A 17,239-nucleotide genomic window follows, 5' to 3' on the forward strand; every position below is an offset into this window, starting at 1 on the left:
ATTTAATAGGTACATTTAATAAGAACATAAATGTTTACAATTGCGTGATATTAGTTTAGAAGTGTAACTTCTGTCTATACCAGTGTCTCTAATGAGGATATGCTAAGAAATGTTTTGATTTCAGCTTACTGGTATTTGCATCTGTAATATGTTTAAATAATAATGGTGCAGGAGATACTGGATACACAATTATGGGATACACTATAAAGTCAACAACTCTGACTACTGCTTCATGTATGGGACAAGTCTACATTAAATTGAATTAAATTATATAAATAAATTGGTTGCTAGATTTTCTACTGGTTTGCTTGGAGTGAATGTGCCATACTCATAGGCTTACTATGCATACAAAGTGAACTATGTCCTTGTTCATAGTGGGTTGTTTGAATGTTGGGGTTTTCCCTGTCTTCCTGTGGAGTCTTTACCGTACAAAACAAGCATTTTGAGGCGACTGTTGTTGTGATTTGGCACTATATAAATAAAACTGAATTGAACTGAATTGCTAAAAATGAGCACAGGTGACATTTCAAAGTTACCCAGTAGAGCACACTTGGAATTGTCCTTGTGTTCTGGACACTTGATGCGGCACAAGAAAACTTGCAGCTGTCCTTCTGCTGTATGCAGTTGAAACAATACACACAAGGATAGCTCCTTTGAAAAACATATGTTAATTTGCAACCACTTCTGCTCAGTTTGACTAGGGTTAAGCTGCGTTCAGTCAGGAGGAGAGAGGAAACACATTAAGGTAACTGGTGCTTGAGTGTCACAGTTAGTGGCATACATGAAAATGATACAATATGCATGTGTCTCACAAAGTGTCTGCAGTCACGAGTGGTCTGTAAAAGAAGTTGCAAACATGGCCCTTCTTACCAGCTATTGTGTGAATACGCACATGTGCAGACATGAGTGCAAATGTTGGTACTGAAGCAGACATTGTGACTGAAAATTATAGATAAAGAAAGAAAACAAAAAGACTGTGTTTTGTGCTCTATGTTTGGTCCATGGAGAGAAACAAAGCAAAAGGTGTCACTGGATGCTTTCTCCACATTACTGTAACACCAGAAAAGTGAGAAAAGTGACACTACATAATGACAAAAGCAGCAGCTTCTTAAAGACCATGCATGCCATGCTGATCCCCACAATGCTCTACAAAAAACAAATGAAAGAGTTGTTGGAGTTGTAGCTTAAAGCTGAAAGATAAATGAAAAAAGAAATCATATTTTTCACAGTGTTGAGGAAACCTCAGGAAGAGTTTGGAAAACTAACATGAAGGATTACACAGCTGGTTAGAAAATCTTTGGTCCATAATGATATAATAGCATCGCACAGTTGCTACAGATTTTTTTGCTCCATAGTTATGACACTGACATCCCATTTTATCGCATCTTAGTGGTGCATCTTACATCGGATTGATGTCTGGAGACTGGGCAGACCATTTGAATACAGTGATTCTCTCATGTTCAAGAAACCAGTCTGAGATCATTTGAGCTTTTTGACGTGCTGCAGCATCCTGCTGGAAGCAGCTATCAGAAGATGGGTACACTGTGGTCAGAAAGGAACAGACATGGCCAGCAACAATACTCAGATAAGCTGTAGTGTTTTTTCAGTGATGCTCAGTTTGTACTAAGTGGCCCAAAATGTTCCAAGAAAATATCCTCCACACTATTATACCACCATGTGCAGCTTGAACCTCTGATACAAGGCAGGATGGATCCATGCTTTTATGTTCTTTATGCCAGAATTCTGACCCTGCCATTCGAATGTTGCAGCAGAAATCAAGACGTGTGAAACTAGGCAACAGTTTTCCAGTCTTCCCTTTAAGTGATTATTTGAGTTACTGTTGCCTTCTTGTCAGCTCAAGTCATTTTCCCCAGACTTCTGTCATCTACAAGGCATCTTCACCCAGAGAACTGCTGCTCACTGGATGTTTTCTCTTTTTTGGACCATTTGTTGTAAACCTGAGAGATGGTTGTGTGGGGAAATCCCAGAAGAACAGTTTCTGAAATGCTAAAACCAGCCTGTCTGTCACCAACAGCAGACATCAAAATCAATTAAATCATCTTCCTTCCCCATCTTGATGCCTGGTTTGAACTTTAGCAAGGTTATCGTAACATACAGTGAGTGGTTGATTAGATATCTACATGAGTGAGGAGTTGAACAGGTGTAAAAAGTAACAAGTCATCTATAATTACCTGTGCATTGCAAAATGTCATTTATTTCATGTAATAAGTGTCATTTATTTCATGTAATGTAATTTGTTTAGGAAAACTGTGCAGCACTGACAGATCTCAAAATGAAGGAAAATGTTTGTGAAAGTGAAATGTGTTCAGAGGTTTTGCTGTTTCTTTGAATGCTAGTATGCTATACATACTACTTAAATCAATTCAGAAATATTCAGTTGTATGACTTAATCTCTTGTTCATTTGATTTTTAAGCACATAAAAGCCATTTATCATTGTAATTGCATTAGTTTTAGCAAACATGAGTAATTTCGTTTTTTAAACAAAAAACACTGCAGTCAATATTCATTATTCTTGTCTCACTTAAAAATAATGATAAACGATTATCTACTACTGATGAGCACCAGGAATGCTAACTCATTCAGATTTACCTTTTCTTACAGCAAGCATCACTATTCACACTCCTAAATGTGCTAACACTGTGTGTGTCAAAAAGGCACATCACTCATGATCTTAGAGCCCTATTATTGTAAAATGAAGGTAAATAAACACAATATCAGTAGGTGAACTTTGAACAGGCGCAAAATTAAGTACTCTTAAATGAAATTAACTTTTCAAATTGAGATTATTTAATGCTCAAGGACAAAATGTCAAATAAACTCTAAATAATTAGGTTTCAACTGCTCAGTTGCATTATTTAGGTTTATAGTGTTTGCAATATTACTATGTGATATCACACTGACAAGCAGGACAGGGTTGACCAAGTCAGCACCACGGACAGAGCTCAAAGACTCTGTCCATCTCTAAGCCAAATACAGAAAAAGACATAAAAGAAAAAGAAGAAACTCCTAAGAGTTGTTGTTTTAATCATAAAGTTAAAAATAAACAACAACATTAAACAAGTGAGAACACGGGGTGTACTACATTATATAATAAAAACAAACTTTTAATCAGTAAGTAAAAGAAAGTCAATAGCCTCTCTTTAAACATTTTCTGTGTAACTTTTTTTTATATCTGGAATGCAACTTTTATTTTAAGTGTGGATATTTCACTCTGTGGTGAATGCACTTTAGGCTTTAACCGTAATCTTTCCGGTCAACTGTACTTTGTTTTCGAGTACCAGTAGAGCTGTCTTTACACTGCCTGCATGGAGAACAAACTGGACAGATGTTCAGCTATAAATTGTTTGTTTAGACGGGATAGCAGCTCTGTCCTCACGTTCAACTCATATAAAGCTATATTGAAAAAAAAAAGTATTATTTTTTTTATTTGTTGTTTAACACTTTATTGTGAACTCAGAAGAAGACTCATCTACTGCTCGTGTTTGTTTAAACACGAACCTGCACTAATAACAAGATACCTCTACCTCGTGTCTGTCTTTTAAAAGACACGTGTTTATCCAAGTGTAAGCAATCTGTTGTCCCCGTGTGAGCACAAATGGATCTGTAAGGAGCCGAAAGATGTCATTCTCACTACACCTGTACTGCCGCCTCCTGGACGGACGCGACTCCTTTGCAGCGACTGTACTATAAGTGAACGGACAGCTTATGAGCCCCACAAAGCGAGAGAACCACACACAAGGAGCGGGATGGCGAGGATATTAGTGCTGCACCTTCGCGTCCTTCTCGTGGGTCTGTTATTAACAGGCTCCTTGACTGTCCAGGCAAACAGAGGGGCGACATCGCCTGACGAGGAAAGGGACAGGGAGAGCGACACGGAGACGCCATGTGAGGTGAAAACCGTCACCGTTTCAACCCTGCCCGTACTCCGGGAGAACGAATTCAGCTTCACCGGCGGAGCCTCGGGGAACGTGGTCGGAGGAGGGGGTGCTGCTGAAGCAGGTGGTGTTGGTGGAGGAGGAACTGGAGGAGGAACTGGAGGAGGAGGAGCAGGAGGAGGGGGGGAATCCAGACTTCTATTATTCGTTAGAACAGACCTACCTGGGCGAATTTCCGTAATGGATGATCTTGACAACACGGCTCTTCCCTACTTCACACTCGGTAAGAACACTGTTGTAGTTCTGTGTTTGCCCTCCATGGCGATAACCGGTCTGTTTGGCTGCACGTTTGTGCGCATAGGCTGTGCACACAGCTATATTTCAGAAAGATACAAATAAAAACAAATCACGCGCTTATACACATTTTGTCCCCGGCGTTAAATCACCTGCTCTACTCTGTTTGAATTTTGTGGCGTGTTTCCCCCCCCCCAAAAAAAATCCCCACCAGTCCAGGTATGAAGAACACGCTTTTCGCTTTCCCTACTCAACTTAAAAACTACGGTATGTAAACGCAAGCCGTGCCACTCGATTTTAAGTGACACTCTCAAGTTATTCTGCCATCCCTCATTCTTGTTTCATCCTCCTTTCTGTCTGACTTTCCTATTTCATGGTAAAACATAATTTTAAATTTCATGCATACCCTAAGTATGCTTTCCCAATCAAGGAATGCAATTTGGCCCTGCAAATATGCATGAAATTGGTATTCTCACTTGAGCTCATAACACACGTGCTTTGCAAGACGGTATAACTTTAACTGGATAAAGCACTAGCCTAGAGTTTGTGTCGTTGTCTACATTTAGTCATTGCAGATTTTAGGGGATCCAAAACATCCCACTTTTTTCTGTTTATTCACACATCCGTGGATAACTGGTTTCTGACAGGTCATCTGATTCTCAGTGAAAGCCTGTGATTTAAAAGTGGTCTTGAATACAGCATTGCTGATTGGATAATCATAGGGAACATAATAGCAGAGTACACCAGTCTTATACCAGTCACAAAAAACCCCAACAACAACTTTGTAACAGGAGCAGAATGAGTATAAAAGGAGCATTACTCATTGTTCATTTTAAGTCTTACAAATCATGTGAGCGATTCATGTTCTCTTGATTTCCCCTTCGCGGTGTAAGTGTGACTGTGTAACAGGATGTAGAGAAAGTATGGAACAGGGATGTTTGTTAAAAGCTTTTAGCCAAACAAAATGAAGTGAAAGGAAGTAATTCCAGAATGATGTAATTTATTCAGTTTGCGATTTGTTCAGATGGCACAGTATCATGGAGAACTTAGCAAAAAGCAGGACAGACAGAAAAATGCAGGGCTTGGAGGAAGTCAGTGATGCGGGGACTGAGAATCCATGAGAACATCTCATTACTGCAGTTTTCAGACAGGAGTTTGCTATCCTCCTTATTTTCCCTGTTTCCCTGGTCTCAGTTTCATTCTCTGTATGAAGAGTGTCGACTAAACTGGCTGTGTAAAGCAAAGGCGGGCAGGCAGGCTGAGGGCTGGAGCATTAAGCTAGTAAATCACTTTCTATTCTCATTAAGGACAGCCGTTGACTGGTGAGAAAGGCCTCTCTGTCCTCCCAGTCAGCCAGCTAGCAAATTTGCTGCTTCACCCTTTCAGTGCATGAATACATGCTGTGGAGCAAGAAAATGAGCTTTAATAGGTCCTCATGTGTAATACATATTGAAAGCATTACTCGTGTGCTTTGTTTTGAAAAAATTAGATTAAAAAGAAAAAGTGTGGAAAAAGGATTTAAAAAAAAAAAGTGAGACCATTGATTTTAACAAGGCTTTTAAAAAAGATCAACTGAGCATAGAGGCAGAAGTTAAATTAAAAGCAATATGTTAAGAAAAGTGCTTAACTCAAAAGGTGTATTTGTCATAGCTGTGAGAAGTTTACAAATACACTTGTCAATACTGTTGCTAATTAAACAGTCATAGTTGTGAAATCTATACTGATAAAAAAAAATATTGTATTTTCTTTTGCTTACAGACCAATCGGATGGTTCAGTCAGGCCTTGTGTTTGTCTTTAATTAGGCAAACCTTTCAGTCTGGCATTCATGATGTGTCATGATAAGCTGCTAGGTGGGTAGGAAAGTACACATGCCAGCAATGTAGAACCACCTTCATATTTGTTAAACCTTTTAATTGTCAGAACTGGGTTAAATGCTGATACTAGATGTCACCTGTGATTTCCCTGTGTCCAGTTTATACCCTATATTGCTTGTTGGTCCACTCAACAGCTCTTTCTTCTTGACAAATGCATTATTGGCTGTTGAGTTTGTGAAATGTTGTTATAGAATTCATAAAATACACTAAATTGTTAACGTCTTGATGCATCCTCAAGACGTTAACAATCATTCCTTTGGGGATTTACTTCCCCAAAGGAACGTAATCATCGTCCAGATGAACAGAATCAACTTTTGGGGATTAAATTGTTAAGAAAAAATGAAATGAGGTTTTATTATCAGAAGTGCATTTATTTCATGCGTCACTGTTTCATCTCACATACTGAATTGTGATTTTCTTATGCTAGAGGAAGGGTGGGGGAACTCCAGTTCTCGAGGGCCGGTGTCCTGCAGGTTTTAGACGTGTCCTTGATCCAACACAGCTGATTTAAATGGCTAAATTACACCCTCAACATGTCCTGAAGTTCTCCAGAGGCTGATAATGAACTAATCATTTGATTCAGGTGTGTTGACCCAGGGTGAGATCTAAAACCTGCAGGACACCGGCCCTTGAGGCCTGGAGTTCCCCACCCCTGTGCTAGAGGAAGCTAGAAAAGTTGAATTCTCACCACATACACCATTTATTGTTACGAAGCAATTTATTACCACACTACATCGCATTGCCTTACAGGTGTATGTCTTATCATTTTTTTATATATTCGCCTTTTACATACCCACCAGCTATTATACAGAACTATACAGACTGCAGAGTGTTTTGGATTGATGTACTCACCCAGCAACACTCTCTTTTAGCATCGCTCTTTCAATATTGTTCTAAAACTCTTAGGAAACGCCAGCAACACCTCTCGGTGTAAAAGTCAAAGCGGTAAAAGTCTAACACCACAGCAAACACATCCTTCTGTGAAACCAGCACTTGTTATTTATCTTCTTCACATGATTAAGAACAGTGTGATATCTATGATTTTTTTAAAAAAATGCCTTCTTTTATGTTGTTGTTGATTTGATGTGGAGATAAGAGAGGCTGTGCTGCAGTTTAAAAGAAAAAAAACAAACAAGCCCATATGTCTTGGTACAAGCAGTCAGAGATGACGGAGCAAACATGACTAATTGCAACCGGTACAAACCGGTGTGAAATTGTGTGAAAATGGTATACACTTCCTGAACCCTAAATAGGCGTGGTCAAAAGTGTTGTGAGAGTGGATGAAAGTGTATTGGCTTGTGTTTAAAAAAAACAAAACAAAACATGTAATTGACGAAGATATTAGTGCTTGCTAATAATTATCAGGACTATTAGTTTGCAAAGAAAAAAGCTTAGTTGGAAAGAACTGTGAAGAATCTGTGCTCAAGTTCACTTCTCACATTGGAAGGAGTAAACTCATAATCTCCTGCTGGTATCCTACGGGTGTAGGGTGGTGTTGAAACCCACGTGACACCCATATGGGAAATGACTCTTAAATGAGCTATCTCATTTCTGAACTGTCTCTGAAGCAGTTTATTACCACCCATAGTAACAATATAATGCGATGAAAATCACCCCCTATTCATTCACATGCTGCTCTTCATATAATGGACAATCGATATTTCAATCAATAGTGAGCAGTAAACTTACATTTCAGCTTTTTAGTGCATCGTAGAATTTTTTTTTAGAACATTATAGTAGTATAGTGGATATTGTCAGAAAACAAGCCGTGCAGTGCATTTTAAATAGGGGTGGAATTTCACACACAGCTCATGTCTCCGTTCCATGACATTAGCCATTTGTGACTAAAGCAAACAAATCTGTGATGAAAAACATCTGTGCTGAATTTCTTGTTGCTGGTGTGAAATGGCCTTGTTGTTTGAATTCAGGGGCTAGAGACACATAATGTTAGCCTAACTGGTTAGGATACTACTAGTAAACTAGTCTACCATTGTGCTTTCCACTTTCTCATAACAGCTGAATTTCTGTCGTGCTGGAGTATAACCTGTTAGCAAAATATCACCCGATCCACAACGAGCATAGTCTTGTCTGTTTCGTGGATAATGTCAGATTTCTGATAGTTTTGTCAAACCAAAGTCAGAGGTTATAGGTAAGGAAGGAAAAGGACAGCAAGATTCTTCTCCACCATGGCCTGTCTGCACAGCTTTGATTTATTACCACAAGTGTCTCTGAGAACAGATGAGCAGAAAGGGCAGTGTGGAAGAAGTGCAAGCCTGCTTCTCCTTCACTTTCCTTTTTTTTCCTTAGTCATTTTCATATATATTAGGAAACACATGCTTTCATTTCCAAATGCTTTGACTTTGTGATTTACTAGTGCACCACCATTTTACTTAAAATATGGGATCTTAATCCCAGTTTTTAATTTAGTTTTTGAATGCCATGTACTGAACTATCTCACTAATTCATGAAATTGTGTGGCATTGTGCTTGCACATTCAAGGGAGATAATTCCAGGCTGCTACGCTTTGTCACACGAGATGATCTTCCTTTTTTATTTTGCTTGATGTTGTGGGATAGAGAGGAAATCAATACCGCTTGTAACACAGCTGACTCTGTAAACACCTGAAGAGTTAACCTTTTTGAAAAGCTTCGGGCACCTAATGCAAGATTGAAAACGTTTAAATGTCTTCCTGTTCTTTATCATCTGTCCATCATCTTGAACTACAGTACTGTGCCAAACTCATTTTTTGACAGGAATATAGGAAGTAAGTGTAGCAGTTTGTTGAAGTATGTACAGCAAAAGCAGAGTTTATATAAAAATAAATATTTAGTATGATTCTATTCTTCAACATAGACTGAGCCCTCCTAGGTAAGCTTTCTTGTAATTTCTTTAAGTAGTTTACAAGAATAGTTCTCCAAGACTCTTGAAAGATATTCAAAGATCTTTTTTAGATGGTGGCTGACTTTTATTCAGTTTTCTGTCAGAATGATCCAATGCTACTTCAATAATGTTGATGTCTGGGGCTCTGGGAGGCCAGTCCATGACTAAAGGTGTTCCATTGTCTGTCCAGGTATGCTTTTACTGCATTGGCTGTGTGTTTGGAATCATTGCCATGCTGAAAAATGAAGCCATAGCCAATCTGGTGCTTTCCAGATTGTATGGCAATATCATGCACTGCAAATGTATGGTATTGCAAATCTGATGCTGCTTTTTTTTTTTTTGATCCACAGTGTTTTACAGATGGCTGTAGGGGCTCACTGTTTTACTTCTCCCCTGACTTCCTCCGTACATGGAGGACAATTTGAATGAAAACCTTTACATTTGGACCTGTTGTCACTGATTCAGTTCTTGTGTAATTTATCATACCTCAGCCTTTCCTTTCAGCCATTTCCCTTCCTCAAGAATGGATTCATGACAGCCACTCTTCCACTGAGAACATTTCTGCAAACAGTAGATTTGTCAACTAAAGGTTGCCTCTGAGGTCTAGTTTCAGGTCATTGCTGGATTAAGAGCATGGCTGTTCATCGGCTATGGATAGTTTTCCCGGTTTACCTCTCCGGTGCAAAAGTACCATTTTATGCATCTCAGACTGTGTTATCTGTGAAAATGAAAGAAAAAGCAGCCAATGGAAAAAAGTAAAAAAGCATTTCAGAAAGCCTGGAGAACTATTGTTCAAGATCTTAACCCTTTTTTCCCACCCCAATATTATTTTTTATTTTATTGTCAACTAGCCTTTCCCTATCTCTATAAACAGAGTCATAGCTAACGCCAATCGCTTACACATGGGAGAGACAAAGATTCAGTGGTCGAGTGGGGGGAAAAAAGTGTTTTCCCCGTGGCATAGAACATGTACATGCTGCACCACAACTCAATATTATGTCAGGACTCCAGCTTAGCACTGCAGCAGAAGCAATGAAAAGGGGGAAGGGTCAACAGTAGAGATGGGAGTTATTATATGGTGTAGAGTTGAGATAGATGTGTGAGTTTTTGTAAGGACTCTTTTTAATGTTGCATTGCACTTACGTTTGCTTCGGTTTAGATCTAGTGCATTGTGGAAAATTGAAAAGATGCCAATTGATATGCCACGAGTGTAATCCAGTCATGCAAACACAACCCATGGTGGATATTGTGAAGGCCAGCAAATTATACGTGTCATCATGTTGCCTGTGATAATAGACCTCTATAGGAGGCTGTCTTTTTAAGATGAATGCTCAACTCATGCAATCTAATGTGTGACGCCCCACCACAGTATTTTCCCTCCTGTCTTTTTTCCATATACAGCAAAATGACAGGATTGCAGAATTGCATAAAAGAAGGCTTAAACTTGGCACTGATCATCAAACCATTCAGACCGGCTTGCTTCTCAACAATTTTTCTGCTATTAATCAGAAGCTATCTTGGGCTGGTAAATGTATAGTATCACTTGACAGGCACTCTGTTATTATTTGCAAATTGTATTTTTCATGTTTTAAAAACAGAAAAAAACACAGAAGGCCTTGCCTCTCTCTTTGATTGGTCAGCTACTTTTTTGCTCTTGAATGTCACAAAGCAATTACAATTATTGCACCGCTGCCATTTTATACCGAGCGTTAAACATAGTCATAGCTTTGAATGTTGTATATATGTATGTATGTACGTATCTATCCATCTTGCTTATTCTCGGTCTCTCTCACTCTCTCTCTCTCTTCCTAAATGACAGACTCAGTAAGTGGAGAACCATGCTCATTTACTTTAATGGTGAGAGACCTTAGGGATGTCACAGGAAGGATGAATGAACTGTGGTCAGTGACCCTTGATTGTTATTGTCCTCCACAGTAACTGTATTTTGTATTGCATTGTTTTACCACCAGTCTCCAGTCTTGCCTTGCAGCACTGGTGGACAGCTTTGATCTCCAGATAATTATTTGATCATTACCATTGCTGAAAGGCGCGCTGTAGTTATCTTTGATGAAATGAACAAAGAACTTGTATGTAAATACCCCTAATGAATGCAATCTTTATTTACTCCCGCTTTCTTTGATATGTGCACAGCAACAACAGACACAATTGTTAATGTGCTTCTCCTATTTTCAGACTTCAGAAAATGCTTGTCAGTTGACCATATGGATGTTTAAAGTCAGTTAGTACTTTCTGGTTGAGTAACTGTTATGGGACATATAAATGCGTAGTTCATAACAAAGCATTTAACGTTTATCAGTACACAGACACATGGTATGAAAACTCTTTGTTTTAATAGACCGAAAGAGCTCTTTTATATAAAGAGTTGCTGGAGTTAAGTGGACTGTTATAGGTGAATTTACTAGTTGTAATTTACTTAAATGCCAAATATGTATACTACTCTGACTGACCTGATAACCATTTCTACAACTACCATTTTACTCAGATCACCAAAAAAAGGTTTCAAAGCTTCAGCGGTAATCCCACTGACTCACCTGTTATGGATCTTTTTATCTAAATTGTATCCAGCACCCTGCATTTATCTAGAATTTACAATGAAAAAATCAAAAGCAACCCGAACCTCTTCAGCAGTAAGAGTTCGATTGCTACCTGCTGTCTATTTGATTAATTTCCACTAACATAATGCTTCAGTCTGCCTTTTTCTACACTGATTTTATAGCTTCCATTGTAAGTTTGAGTTCAGCCCCTGAGTTGTTTCATGTGGCTGTACCTCCCCCTTTAATTCCACAACTGCTTATCTTGATATGTAAAGCTGTACTAGAATCAAAGGATAGGCTGGATGGTGTAGCTAACAAGAGAGCATGCCGCAAGCTGATTCCCAAAAGATTCATAAACTTGCTACTTGTATACTGTAGAGAGGCTTTTTAGTCTGTGCACTGAATGCTTAATGTGACACTGATTTATAAAAGCAATTCCATTTAGTTGCTCTTTTTGCTCCTTGGGCTCCTCTGGTGTATCCCTACCACATAATAGAAGCCCCCCTGTGACAAAAACTGTAATGCATTTGCTCTCTTAGTAAAATATTTTTTTAATGCAAGCCAGACATTTGGGGCACAGGGACCATGGGATAAATCCATCAACGTACACACAGTAGCTTTAAAAACAAGCTTGATATGTAGACATGTTGAATATTTCAAGTTTCCTGGCTGCATTTCTTTAAGTTATTTGAATTTCGCAGCTATTACCAAATGTGGTCAAATTGAAACTCAATTTCTGGCTTTCCATTATGTGATTATTAGTTTTCTTTAACTTCATGTTGAGTCCATCGATCTGAGCGGATAATTTTTACTGCTATCAGCATGTGATAGTTTTTTTTTCTCTCTCAGTATTATTATTTCAGTATTAAAGTTGGGCAGATCGATACTGATGTGTACCACCATGACGTTTAATTTTGTGAATTGATCCCCACATAAAAAAATATCAATACAAAATATTTTCTCTGACTCAGAATTGCGTTATTTAATGAAAGTAAATTGGTATTTGGGGCTTAAACTCTAAACAAAAGAAGTGCAGCAGAGATGGGGGAATTATAATTTTTTTCCTGAGCTTTCTCATTGACACAAACACATTCAGAAATAGACAAACAGGCAGAAAAGCAATAAGTGCCTGAATGTTGCTGCCAGCTCAAGTGATCGTGACAGGCATAGCTGGACTGGCCATCGGGCATACTGGGCATTTGCCCAGTATGCTCGATGGTGATTTTATGTTTTTATGGGCCGATGTTTTTTTGTTTGTTTGTTTGGGTTTTTTTTGTAAACAATGAAAGGTGGTGGATTGGCCAACTGGTCATGATCGACTCTGGGCTGGACAAATTACAGCCGATGAGGGCGAACTTTAAAGTTCCGTATTGAGGTAAAAAAGAAACATGATTTGTCCCATACTTCAGCTACAATGAAAAAAGACAAAAACCTGGAGGTATTCTGTGTCTTTACTTGTTGCCTCTTGTTCTCTCATTCTCCCGTCTCTCTCGTTTGTTTATCACCCACTTTGCGCCAGAAAGAGGAAACCAGTGGAGGTTGCGCTAAACAACAGCAGCACGTTTAAGCTTGATAAGCTATTGTTAGAATTGATTTGATATTACTTTCTAGTATTCAGCTGATGTTTGCTGGAGCCACAGCCATAAAAGCTGCTAGTCATGATCGGTTTGGATATGTGGTGAGAGAGAAACGTGAAGATGAAACCAGGAGATGTCCTTACTGAATCATCAGAGCTGAACAGGTGATGGAGAAACAGGTTTACCTTTTGGGTGACACGAATGAGTTGAAGGGAAGTTATGAACTGTTTCTGAGAGACAAATAACACCAGGATCCTTTTCTATGTAGCTGACAGCTGGTAATTGTGCAGGGGCGGGTCTAGCAAAGTTTTGCCAGGGGGCCAGGTAGGGCATTAACAGGGAAAGGGGGGCACAAGGAAATACTTTCTTATTCTCATTTCAAATGTCTAGTTTTTAATAAATAATTATCTGAATCAAGTTTTCATCTAATGTACAATGTATAGAAATCTATTACTGTATGTAGTAAATATTAAGTCTAATATAACCCTAGTAAGCTGAAGTACTTTTTCCTTTGGGAAGGTACTATCTGTGCAGTATGCAATTCTGTTGATGAAAGATGCTGAATCTATTTAATTATTGTAGAAAAATAATTGGTTTCTGTGCATTTGTTTTACACGTGCATTAAATTAAAGTCTATTACATCGATTAAGCATCATAAGGCGGAGGGTGGGGGGTGATTTTTTTTTTTTTCTAGGTTGTTTAATATTTCCACTAAATACTGTTTAGAATGCCAGAATAGGGAGGTGACGTAGGTTTAAGTTTATTAGATTGATACATATATACCAACAAGACAGTGTACATCACTGTCACAACAGCGTTTGTTTTCATTCAAAGGCTTTATGCCTTTTCGTATACCTGGCGGGCTGGTCTCTAGTCAAAATGGCCAGGCTGATTTTTTGCCCCAGTCCAGCCCTGCTGACAGGTGTTGGGTTATATGCTTCCATTCACCACATCGGCATTTTAATCAAGTCAAATGTTTAGATTTAACAGTCCTTAAAGAGCATCCTTGTAAAGATAAAACCTAAACACTTTAATTCGAAGAACATCTTGTTCTTGTCTATTTTTTAAGAATATAGATTTTTGTTGCATTATAAAATAAGTTCTGCTGAACACATTGTAAAAACATGCTAAAAATGGATAAAACATCTGCACACCAAATGACACCAGAGAAACAACCTAAGAGTAGAGAGCAATAATGAGCATTGTCTTTCCCTTAAGGGGGAATGTATTCATATTTCAATTATGCGTTTGGAAGCAATAGCCTGGAAATGCACAGTTTATCCTCATGTTAGAGCTCAAGAGCTGGTGGAATTTCTTTTGCCATTTGTGTTTTTCTAATTATGTTCAAGTTTTAACTTATCTTCAAAAAGTTTGGAATGGAAGTGTTGCCTGCCTGATAATAAGCCAGTATGAGGTCGCTGTGTAACATGCTAGTGAAGGAGCTTCTGACTTATGTAATACCTGCTTATACCTACAATCTTCTGTAAAGCTACTGTGAAATTTTGTTGCTGGTGTGCAAAGCAGAAAAAAAGCATTTGATCACCAGTGCTTGCGACTGAAGTATCCTCTCTCTTTAGCATTGTTTACATGCCAGTGTGGCAACAATGCCCACTTAAGTCTGTCTTGATTAAAATGACAAGTGTGAAATAGAAAGCAGAAAACTGCCAAAAACAGTGCATGAAGTGATCTGGGTTTGGTGATTGTTTACCCGTACTGTTTTATTAGGGTTCGGTGGTGAACATTTTCTACTTTCAAAGTTCTTTATGTGTAATCTTTATTTGATAGCTGTTGCAGTCTCCAAAATAATGTAATAACAGTTTAAGATAATGTGAGAGTCTGCATCAAACCATCCAGAAAACTTGTTTTCCCCAGAACCGAGCTCACTGGGACACCACCATCTCTGGCTTCAAACAGACTGAAAAGCATCTAAATATCCTCCTACTGGTTGACAGGTTAGTGGGAGAAAGCCCACTTTCACTCTTTTTGAGCTCTGATTGTTCTTTCTCCTACTTGTTCCTCCTGCCTTCATGCACAGTCTATGTTGTTCACCAAACCTTGTTTTGTTATACTCTGTTTTATTTTTTCTCATCCTAACAGACAAATTATACAGTCCACATTTCAGTTTTCAAAAGATTCAGCATTTTTTGAAATCTATTTCTGAAAATAGATTATGTCTATTTTTTCCCTTTATCTTAAAACTGCACAGTGTATGTTTTTAGTATCGATTGTATAGTATAGAAGAGTTCATTATCATATCATATTGGAGATGTGCTTATATAGTCTTGACTAACCTAGTTAATAGAATTATCTGAATAGGGTTTTTGTTTTGCAAGCATGACAGGCAGTGTGTGTTTCAAAGAGGAAGACGGGAGTCATTGTTCATATAAGCTGGTCACAATGATGTTTAAGACCCATAAAATTTGATTCCCTCCAGAATTGGTGCTGCACCTTGGAAATGTGCCAGTTCTGCACTGCTCACTACCTCATGGTTCCTACAAAAGATTTTAAACCTTTTATCCATGCTGGTATGTTTGTACCTATTTGCATTCCCTTCAAGTTGTACAATCTTTTAGATTTCCTTTCAGATAAAGCACATGCTCCATTAATCTCCCCTCAGCTGATGAGTTCTCTCCCACAGTTTTTTCTAATGCTCCATCATGCACATCTCTCAGAGTTCCTGGTAGAACTGGCTTTATCTGCACAGAGATACATGTTCTAACTCTCTTCTTTTATAGTTGTCTGGATGAATAATGTTGTTCCACTGACTTTTTCCGAAACAAAACAAAGATATCCATAGGTTGTACAAAGAAGATTTATTTAACAGAAAAGTATAATAATATCTGTCCTGCAACAATAACTACATTATCAACATATACAATATGAACGTTATCTCAGTAATTTTCGTTTTCCTCAATATTTTCACATTATCTAAGGTGATCCCAGGAGAAACACTGGGGTTTTCTACACCACTGTGAGACTCCGGCAGAGCTCCTAATTGTTTCAGCACTCTGAATTAAACGATATCTGGGCAAAGACTTGCATGTGGCGGTCACTGTTTACAGTCCATCTATGAGTACAGATCAATTAAAAACAAGATAAAAGAAAAGAAACCACAAACAACACAAAGGTAAATTGTCATCAGATGATAGCAGATGGGTTTGAGATTGCATTTTGTCCATTCCTTGAGGTCCCGACTTTATACCTGCGTGAAGCCAAAGCCTCCTCAAATTTAATTTGAGCAAACAGATTCCAGAAAGATTCAAGCCAGTGCTGTTCTTTGCCTACAGATTATGCATATTCATATGCAGATATCCACTTATGAAAATCAGTACAGAACAGAGGAGTTTGCAGCATATCAATGCACTTCTGATAAGACTTGTGGGAATACAGGCATTTGGTCTAACACATTGTATGCTTATCCAGTGATAGCTCATTGGTATGTCATGGCTGTATCGCACTCGCCTCCATTTAGAGGCACAGCACACCGCATGCATTTTTTTTCTGGTATTTTGTCTGCTTTGGATTAGCTCTAATCTAACAGCAATTACCCTTAGATGTGTAACACAGCAGAACATGCTCTCCTGAGGTCAATGGTCGGTCATGTGTCTTCAGAGTGGTTAAGTGCATCATCAAGGTGAACAATACACACACGCTGATCTGCAGCCATTAATTTGTCGTGTTTTGTGGTTGTTTATATATTAAATCCTTATATGCATTTAAGGGAACGTTCCTCATCATTTTTTTCCGAGTAGGTGTTTATTTATTTGCTAAAACTGAGTTTATCTAATTTCAAAGCAGATGACTACACAAATTGCATTTGAATTTTTAAAAATGTGTTGATAGTTTATATGCATGTAGAAAGATTCTCCTTCCATCTGTTTAACAGTATAACACATTCAGAGGGAGCCTGAGGAAAAAAATATGTCATATGTCTGGTTGTAATGTTAATTCCACCTCTTTAAATAAATTAATCACACATTGTGGAAGGGCGAAAAATGGTGAGATCTGTAGCCAATTAGAGGAATTATGATGGCCGAATTCCAATAGGGAGGAGGATTCACATTCTATGCAGAGTTCTTCCTCCGGAGCCACTTGACATTTTTAGAAATGTATTTTCTTTTATGTTGCAGCTCTGCATTCTTTTTTTTTCTTTTTTTTTTT

The 17,239-nt window shown here is 38.3% G+C and overlaps 1 protein-coding gene across 1 annotated transcript in view; it reads left to right on the plus strand.

Annotated features, from left to right (window-relative positions):
* Positions 1-3,768: 3,768 nt before the first annotated feature.
* astn2 (astrotactin 2) overlaps positions 3,769-17,239 on the plus strand; it is a 284,181-nt gene continuing 270,710 nt past the window's right edge. Inside the window, exon 1 of the mRNA XM_013909139.1 lies at positions 3,769-4,180. Coding sequence (XP_013764593.1) covers positions 3,769-4,180 — 412 coding nt within the window. The remainder of the gene's footprint in view (positions 4,181-17,239) is intronic.

Source organism: Pundamilia nyererei, unplaced genomic scaffold, assembly GCF_000239375.1.
Source record: "Pundamilia nyererei isolate P.nyererei 1_Seehausen unplaced genomic scaffold, PunNye1.0 scaffold00002, whole genome shotgun sequence".
In the NCBI taxonomy this organism is placed as follows: Eukaryota; Metazoa; Chordata; class Actinopteri; order Cichliformes; family Cichlidae; genus Pundamilia; species Pundamilia nyererei.